The sequence below is a fragment of the Chelon labrosus genome (genome assembly GCF_963514085.1).
Source record: "Chelon labrosus genome assembly, chromosome: 11".
Classification (NCBI taxonomy): Eukaryota; Metazoa; Chordata; class Actinopteri; order Mugiliformes; family Mugilidae; genus Chelon; species Chelon labrosus.
The window spans coordinates 11,327,514-11,336,359 of NC_140344.1; the positions used below are offsets into that span (position 1 = coordinate 11,327,514).

General features: G+C 40.1%; 3 protein-coding genes across 3 annotated transcripts; 1 reads left to right on the forward strand and 2 right to left on the reverse strand.

Annotated features, from left to right (window-relative positions):
* Positions 1–252: 252 nt before the first annotated feature.
* Positions 253–1,252, reverse strand: LOC311496187 (spexin prohormone 1-like; the record flags this gene model as incomplete). The annotated part of the gene is made up of 5 exons (XM_084555949.1): positions 253–311; positions 397–483; positions 877–936; positions 1,034–1,079; positions 1,190–1,252. The coding sequence occupies 5 exons, from the start codon at positions 1,250–1,252 to the stop codon at positions 253–255; spliced, it is 315 nt and encodes a 104-aa protein (XP_084412075.1).
* A 1,048-nt stretch (positions 1,253–2,300) lies between these two features.
* golt1bb (golgi transport 1Bb) lies at positions 2,301–5,489 on the reverse strand. The gene is made up of 5 exons (XM_084556001.1): positions 5,257–5,489; positions 4,790–4,881; positions 4,527–4,705; positions 4,363–4,444; positions 2,301–3,813 (listed from the first exon to the last, which is right to left on the reverse strand). Exons 1-5 carry the CDS (start codon positions 5,279–5,281, stop codon positions 3,775–3,777), a joined length of 417 nt encoding a protein of 138 aa, XP_084412127.1. The 5' UTR covers positions 5,282–5,489; the 3' UTR covers positions 2,301–3,774.
* A 498-nt stretch (positions 5,490–5,987) lies between these two features.
* slc35b4 (solute carrier family 35 member B4) lies at positions 5,988–8,846 on the forward strand. The gene is made up of 10 exons (XM_084555266.1): positions 5,988–6,347; positions 6,831–6,944; positions 7,030–7,132; positions 7,233–7,282; positions 7,381–7,462; positions 7,574–7,634; positions 7,894–8,003; positions 8,105–8,180; positions 8,263–8,338; positions 8,587–8,846. Exons 1-10 carry the CDS (start codon positions 6,271–6,273, stop codon positions 8,834–8,836), a joined length of 999 nt encoding a protein of 332 aa, XP_084411392.1. The 5' UTR covers positions 5,988–6,270; the 3' UTR covers positions 8,837–8,846.

The window sequence follows — 8,846 nt, forward strand, 5'->3', positions numbered from 1 at the left end:
GCTGAGTGGTGTGAATAAGTGAACAATGTGATTGTCGCCCGAGGAGCATCTGTAGTTGTTAACTGACATGAATGACTAAAAGGTAAATCCTTCCATTTGTCACACTGAGAACTAAACTCACATAAGGAACAGCACACAAAGATAAAGTAATACATAATACAGTAATAGCTTGCAGAGAAGGTGGTTTTATTTATAGAGCACATTTAATTCCAAGTAAACAGCAATAAGTAGTATGTAGGTCTCTGATAACCTTCACAAATAGTTTAAATTCAGCTCCTGAAAGTCGGGGTAGTTTTCTGGATTGTCTCCACCTGAGGAAGAAGATCGATAGAGAAAGATGTTAAAACTGCTGACATAGTGGCTGGACGGGTTGGTAGTGACCTGCTGGGTTTTTACCTTGCGCCGCAGCTCGCTGCAGGAGCTCCAGAAGAATGAATGAAGCCAAAGATGATCGGGGCCCATCACTGCTCTGATTGAGAGTCACTGCACAGCGCATGGGAAAAGAAACCAAGGCATGTAGAAATGAAAGACAGTAGAAACATTATTTGCAGTGTACAGTTATAGTCTTTTTTTTTTTTTTTTAGTGTACAGTTATAGTCAGTAGTCATTAATATGAGCATCGTTTGGGTTCCTGGTTCCTGATTCTTCTTTTTATGATGGTTTATTAATAGTCAAGTCATGTCTGCAGTCATAAATGTCAATAATTTGTTGTAAAAGGTCATCAATTCTGCAGTCAGTCATGACAGTAAAGCCATTTATTGATAACTGATCCTGAACACAGCCATCTGAAAACTGCAGCCTAGTTACGTTTTGTTTGTCTGATGGTGCAACTAAAATGAAATTTATTCGAGGCTCACGTCACACATTAAGACACACCTAAATGGAAAGTGTCTCCTTCCTCTCTGCTGGTTCGCTCCAGCACTGAGCGGTGTCTCTCTGTGAAAGACAACGTCCAGCATTATTTTCTCCTCGTTTGACAAGACATCTTTAAAACAATGTGATTTCTGCTGCTATGCGTCATCTGTGTTCTTACGTGCTCCTTTCAGGTATAAGATCGCCTGAGGAGTCCAGCTCCTCCTCTGAGAAAAAAAATAAATAAATGGTGAAGACAATAAAGTTGAACTCATTCTAAGTTAAACCTACATAGATAAACTCAGCTTCAACAGGACAAATAATAATCATAACTCACATGCGGAGCAGCCCAACACTCGGAAACCAGTGACAGCACAAGAAGAGTGACTATTACAGACATTGTTGAACTCTGCAATGACATAATAGTAATAATAACAGTAGTAATCAATAGTAGTCAATACAAATCTAAAGTGCTGAGTGACAATGTAGTGAAACACAACCATAATAATATAACATATGTCTTCGTGGCAGAAGTTATAATTGTTTCCATTAATAAACATGTACAAATGTCCTGATATCTGCTTCTGGCTGCATTAAAGCATTTTATAAATCATTTATATATCATACCTATTATTTTATTATGATAATCTGCTAAAATATAAACTCTTAGTTGTAAACATGCAGTGAAAATGTTACTGTTAAGATTTAATTTTAAACTTTTTCCAATTTTCTCTGAATTCTTGAACAATTTAAGTAAAGTCTCAAAATGACTACTGTATTAATAATAATAATTAATAATAAAAGCTTACCGTTGAGTTTCTACTTTGTGTTCTCCTGCAGCCGGTTTAAACGTTTGATTAGTGCGTCCTCCTCCTGCTCACTGCATCACACCATTTAAAAAGGCAAGTTGAATAAACCTGCTCTTATTCTCTTAAGTGTCATGGAGGAGGGTGACAGGTAGACTAATTACTTCACACCTAACATTTCAGCTGACGGGTGCTGCTGACGCTGTCACGGCACATTCATCAGACACACGAGACATCAGACTTCTCTGGAGGATCTTGGCGGGGTCACGGCGTGGTGAGATTTTATGAATGAAGCTGATGACAGCGTGTCACTGAGTACGTGGGTGCAGACCTGGTATATACAGTCAATGGTGCAGACGCCTGCAGGAGGCCAGGGGCTGTCCATAAAAAGCTGCACGAGTTACTGCCACCTGTAAACATGGAGGCGTTTATTTCAGTTGAATGAAAACTTACTGCAGCTTGTCAGAAGATTGATACGACTAAATAATATAGTAAATATGAAGCTGCAGCAAGCAGCCAGATGATAAGTCTATATATGTTTGGACACTGACACATCTGTGTGCTGTTTTAAAAAAAAAAAAAAAAACATATCAAGTTATTGCAATACAATGAATACGGACTTTTAGATTTTATTAGAAGGTATTCACATCCATATCGGCAGGTTTTTACACACAATCATCTATGTTCAGAGCCTCGAAATCAAAAGCTGATTCTGGTCAGTTAAGCAGGTAAAAGGCCTGGAGTTGTTTCTACGAGTGGCATTTGCATTTGAAGACTGGTAACTCAACACAGGTTGCAAAAACAAAAAGGATGTACTGGTGAGCAGCAGTGATGGATAATTCTAAAAGATCCTTTTAGTGTCAAAGAAAAATCCCTTCACCACATCAAGACAAGTGAAGAACACTCTGGAGTATAGACGTATCAAGTTTACTATAAAGAGAAGACTTCATAAGAGCAGCTACAGAAGGTTCACCACACCTCAGATTAGACTTTTCCTAAAGCATCTAAAACAAGGATTGAGCAGGTCTGTAACAGAAATAATGCTGAACAGATGAAACTCACATCAACCTGTACCAGAATGACGGGAAGAAAACAGTATGGAGGAGGCCATGAGCTGAAGCATACAACGTCATTTGTAAAACACGGCGGAGGCAGTGTGTAGAGTGATGTGACAGAAGACTGAAGCAGCAGCATTAACTCTGAGGTGTAGAGGGTGTTACTGTCTGCTCAGATTCAGACAAATGAAGCAAAGTTGATTGGATGGTTGCTTCATAATACAAGACAGTGAAAGCAACCCAAGAACTTTTGATGGCAAAGCAGAGGAATATTCTGATGGAGCTGCATTTCATTTGTTAAAGACAAAACTAAAGGCAGAGAGACTCATAAACAAACGACAACTAAATACAGCAAAAGTGGAGACTTGGAAAAGCTTCACAGAGGAAAAACCCCACTCTATGTTTATGTCTGTGTCTTCAGCCTGTCATTGGCTGTAAAGGATTCTGGACAAAGTATTAAAAATGAACACTTTATTCATGATTTAACATGTAATTAAATCCAGTGTAGTCCACAGTAATTAATTAACCCAGATGGCACAGAAGTCATCTCTGCTACAAACATTATATGCAAAGGTTTACTTCAAGTATGCACTTATAAAAGTTACAGTCGTTTTTTTCACAAACATTTTGCAACATTCAGCTCACTCTTATTCATTTTAATACAAAATCCCAGTAAAACTTTACAGAGGAACCTGACAATACTTTCAGTGACTGTTCATGCACACAGAAGTGGCTCCCGACTCTCCTCCGAGTTCATCCGAGTGGTCCCACGTTATCAGTCCATAAACATCAGACTTTAGGATACAAAAAGGGAGACCTGCTTCCAGCTCTTACAATAAAAAACAACAACAAAAAAAAAAGAATCTCATGGTAATGTCATCCAGTGGTCAATCGGGTACAAAACTGTTCCCATCGTGGTGCCAGTCGAAACATCCACAGATGAGTCTTTTGTGCAGAGAAATGTTTGGATTCACAGTTCTTGGAGTGGCACTGATCAAAATATATAGTCACCATTAGAAGCTATGATAAATACTGAAACTGTCCTCCGTTGCGTTCCCCTGTTATACCATGTTGTTGCTCTCACCAATTTTGTCCACCAGCTGAAAGAGATCCAGAGAGAAGCACAGTGTTATTTTCAGTACAAGTAAACCTGAATAAGACCTTTGTAATAAATGTCAGAAGAGGCTGAAATGATCATAATGAAGCAGGACACAAAAAAAGGCACCGGATCTGTTAAACGTCTGGTAAACATCCCACCCTAACCCAGTCTTCATGACACTACAAAGGTCTCACAGACAACTGTCTGAGTGGGGAATCCCATGAGGCTGAGTTCAGGACAACAGAGACTGTGTTCTTAGGCGAGGCCAGATTGAGCTCGTCAGCACTAACAATCCTAAAAGCCTTCCATTAAAATACTGTGAAACCACGGATTAAATCAGGATAAGAGACTTTATCTGCCTGAATTTAATCGACTGTCAGCTGAAATCCAACAAGTTTCCTCTTCAGTGTCACCAGGACAGAGCAACTCCAGCAAATGTAGATATTTTCCTTTGAATGATTCATCGCTATCATGAATGAATGAATGAATGAATCTTTGACTTCTGACATGTGAGGATTTTACGGGTTACATTGATTTTGCTGACACTTACTGCACTGATCCCTGGTAAGCTGAGCAATGACCCGAGCACTGGCACTCGTCTGATGAAGCCAACGGCCACCGGGAAGAATCCCCTGTTAGATCGAAAGATAATGAGGTTAGACCTATGGATTCACAGTGATGGCAACGAGGTGTTTTCTCTCTGTCAGAGCTGACCTGAATAAGAGGAAGAAGCCGTAGATCTCCAGAACGACCCCAACGATCGGCCAGCCGATCAGCACCACAAGCACTCCACCCAGGAAGAAGGTGGTGGCTTTTGCCTTGTGTCTCTGGAAGAAAAACCTGAAGGTACGCTCCAGGCCGATGACGAAGGACAGGCCTGAGACAAACAGAATCTGCAGGGAAAGATCACGCTTCTGATGACTTACACGTTCATGTAAGGACGGCTTTCACACAGTGTCCTGAGCATATCAACTCACGTTTCCAATGGCGAGGAGAGCTTTATCAAAAAACAGCATCATCCCAAAGAAGAGGAAAAACACGCCGAACCCTGTCAGGCCCATCCCAATTTCTGCACAGAGTAAACAACATCAATGGTATACTATTATGTTCACATGGCTACATCACATCAATCAGTGCTGTTCACTTTAATAAAAGAAAATTTTAAAAAGACAAAATAAGAACAGGACTGCAACCGGGGCTTAGCTTTAAGTGTGATTAAGGTATCAAAGTAAAGATTGGAAAGCTGATGGAGTTTAAACCAATAGTTTTCATTCTGTATATTTAAAAAAGACAGACTTCCTTATTGTAAATACTCCACCGTGACGTAGCGAACCTCTCAGCCAATCATGTTTGAGCTGTTAGCCTCGTACATTCTGCTAAACCCGGTTTCACACAGAAACACCACAAAGACAATGAACACCGGAGAAACGGGTACGGCTCTTACTTTGTGAATCCGTGAGTGAAATCATTTTGGCAGCCGCTGGAGAACCGGTCAAATCACAATAAGCCCCCAACGACTCAAACTGCTTTTGATAGTAGGCTAACTAAACTGTTGATACCACAGCAGCAGCAGTGGTTTTGGAGGAGAAGCTAGCGGTCTGTTACGTCTCCACGTCACCCCGAGCCACGTATACACTCATCGATCTGTACAAAGATCGTCTATGAAGACAGATGTCGGTTCATCATGCACGCTGTGTGTTTCTCTCTCAGTGTGGATGTGAAAAATTTAAGCTTCATTGTAGTTAGGCCTGGATAAATAATTTGCCCACATCTTCCAGAAAAAAATAAAATAAATAAAATATCTGTAGTGACATTATCACTATAATCATAAGGCTCAAAGTTAAAGACAAACTTATGACATTTGTATTTATTATAAATAACATAATTAACTGAAAGATAATTTAGTATTTAATATATAACACGATAATGATTATAATATAAAATATTTGACTTGCATGATCGCATAATTTAGACTCGGTGAGTTTTTATTTGGTATACAGAACTCCCACCAGAGTGACATCTCTTCTCATTTTTATATCTGTGTTGTTCTGCGCATGCACCGTCAGTTCGAGCTACCTGCGCAGTGATTGCGCTGTAAGCTTATTAATTTGTCATCTTTTTTTTTAGATATTTCATTAATATTAACTCGCAGTATTGTTTCCCACACACTATATATATTTAATTCGCCATACGTTGTTAGAAACTGTAAATATTATGAACACTGCGTAGGCCTACTCCATTTTTGCAGTTTATTTTGTATGAACTACAACTCCCATGAGACCCCGTGATGAGGAAGAGCGCAATCTCAGATTCAGACCAGACGTGTTCAAGTGGAACTGGAGTTTGTGTTGAAGCAGAAGACCTCCTGAAAGATGCAAACCGCTGCTCATGTGCAATTATGAACCGTTCACTAATCTGTTTTAATAAGTGACTCGTTTTCTTCTTCCTGTAAACAGTCATGGGGACCGCGTTTGCCATCCTTCTTGTTTTTGTAGGATGTTGTAGCAATGTGGTGTCTCTGGAGCTTCTTGTAAGGTCAGTAACTTAAGACTCTCCACGGTATTTACTGCATAAAGGTCACACATTGCACGTGTTTATTTTATTTTCCCACGGCTAAAATGTTTAAACTTCCTTCAACCAGGAAGTGTCGCTGCTAATGCTATTACATTAGCATGTTGTCAAAGGTGGAAAGTAAATATTTAAGTGCTGTCAGTGTTGTTATGTCATGTTACTTCTCTTGTTTGACTACATTTTAATCAGCAGCTCTACCTTTAGAAACTATTGAGTGTTCTTGTAAAGTTATTCATAATTTATTATATTCAGGTATCACACACAAAGAGTATTAGTGTTGGTGTATTTGAAACCTTCACACTAACCCACAGTGCTGTTGCACTAAAAGTTTAGACATTAAGTATAATCTTTTAAATTAGTTGATGTTTTGCTGTTCAATAATTTCAACTACATCTTACACCAGATGTTTGTCTCTGGTCTGATCTCATCTGTTGTTTTGCTCCTCAGAGAGTTTCCAGGATGCGGAAACATCGTCACGTTCGCTCAGTTTGCATTCATTGCATTAGAAGGTTTCATCTTTGAAACAAACTTTGGAAGAAAGAAACCAGCAATCCCTATCAGGTAAAAAAACAAACAAAAACAAAAGATTGCTAAAATGTTGAGATCTGATGTTAAATCAAACTATTAATGTCCCTTTTTTCCTCAGTAACTATGTGATCATGGTGACCATGTTCTTCACCGTCAGCGTAATCAATAACTACGCTCTCAACTTCAACATCGCCATGCCGCTGCACATGATCTTCAGATCAGTAAGTTTTACTGCTTCTCACGTTGACTCTTGAATGTGACCACTGACCGTCATTTTCCTCCGTCCACTCTGTGGTGACCTGCTGTCTCGTTTCTCTGCAGGGGTCACTAATCGCTAACATGATCCTGGGAATAATAATCCTGAAGAAAAGGTATCCTTGCCTCCTCTGACAGCTCGGATAAAGATTATGTTTCGCCATCTTGGTTAAAAACATGAAAGTATCTTACTTATCTCACCTTCTCTCTGCAGATATTCAGCCAGCAAATATCTGTCTATAGCTTTAGTGTCAGCTGGTATCTTCATCTGCACCATCATGTCTGCCAAACAAGTGGTGAGAACTCGGTTGCATATTTTGTTGTTTGTTGTCATGCAGTTTAACAATGTGTCGTTTAATTTTTGTCATGTAATGATGTGCTACTGTTTTGCACTTTTGTTTTTGCAGAATATGTCCGGTGAAGGATCAGAAGATCAAGGCTTTTATGCTTTCATGCGCTGGCTTATAGGTGAATAATGGTGACATTAATAGAGTAACAGATAAATGTTTATGTGAGTCAGAGCTATGCTGATATTAGCTTTTGAACATTTCCCCTTTAATGGAAAGTTGCATTAGAGTTTGGCAGGACAGAGCCATTTGGAGACATTTGAGGAACACAGTTTTTTTTTTTTAACTTTCACTTTAGCTTCCGTTTCCAGCCTCAGGATGTCAGCTGGTCATCTGGTTATTCTCTGTCTATTCAATCTGTCTATTTTCTGTTTTTTTAGGCATCGCCATGTTGACCTTTGCTCTCTTGATGTCTGCGAGGATGGGCATTTTCCAGGAGACGCTCTACAAGCAGTACGGAAAACACTCCAAAGAGGCCCTCTTTTATAATGTGAGTTTTCCCACAGCTTCAACATCATCCGACTTCATCTGAGTTGCACATTGATGCAGGTTGTTTAACACAGAAACCTCTATGTAAACTCTCTGTTGCAGCACTGCCTGCCCCTTCCCGGCTTCCTGCTACTCTCCACAGACATCTACTACCACTGCGTCCTCTTCAGTCAGAGCAGTGAGTTCCTTTGGTTCATTCAAGAAAACCAGAAAGCTTCTGTTTGTGATCATTAACACAGTCATTAATATTTTCTTTGCAGCCCCGGTACTTATTCCTGCTGTTGGACTGACTATGCCGATAATGTGGCTCTACCTGCTGATCAACATCATCACACAGTATCCTGTCAAAAAAATATATAGTTTGGTTTTTGCCAGTATTGATTTCTTTGAATTAAATTAACCAAGTAAATAAACTAAAAAATAAATCGGTTAATGCACTGCAAAGTTCAGGAAAGCAACAAGGAATTATGAGTACAAACAAATATCTGCTAAACACAGACACAGAGCATCAGTGATCATTTCGTCAGTAGTTTAAATTGTCCACTTTCTCTGAGCCTTGTTGCAGACTTTAACCATTTCTCCAGGTATGTGTGCATCCGCGGTGTGTTCATCCTGACCACGGAGTGTGCGTCGCTGACCGTCACGCTGGTGGTGACGCTGAGGAAGTTCCTCAGCCTCATCTTCTCCATCCTGTACTTCCAAAACCCCTTCACCACCTGGCACTGGGTGGGCACGGGCGTGGTCTTCCTGGGTACTCTGCTGTACACGGAGGTGTGGAGCAGCGTGCGGGCGGCGCTGCGAGGACCCGACGTAAAGCAGAAGAAGGCAGAGTAAAGAAGCAGAG

Bases quoted from the DNA above. Each gene is read 5' to 3' on its own strand.
- golt1bb (XM_084556001.1), bottom strand. From the start codon at position 5,281: ATGATTTCACTCACGGATTCACAAA. The intron at 4,882-5,256 runs GTAAGAGCCGTA...TACTCTGTGCAG, and splicing joins TTCACTCACGGATTCACAAA to AAATTGGGATGGGCCTGACA. The intron at 4,706-4,789 runs GTGAGTTGATAT...CTTTCCCTGCAG, and splicing joins CTCTCCTCGCCATTGGAAAC to ATTCTGTTTGTCTCAGGCCT.
- slc35b4 (XM_084555266.1), top strand. From the start codon at position 6,271: ATGGGGACCGCGTTTGCCATCCTTCTTGTTTTTGTAGGATGTTGTAGC. The intron at 7,133-7,232 runs GTAAGTTTTACT...GTTTCTCTGCAG, and splicing joins TGCACATGATCTTCAGATCA to GGGTCACTAATCGCTAACAT. The intron at 8,339-8,586 runs GTATCCTGTCAA...CCATTTCTCCAG, and splicing joins CTGATCAACATCATCACACA to GTATGTGTGCATCCGCGGTG.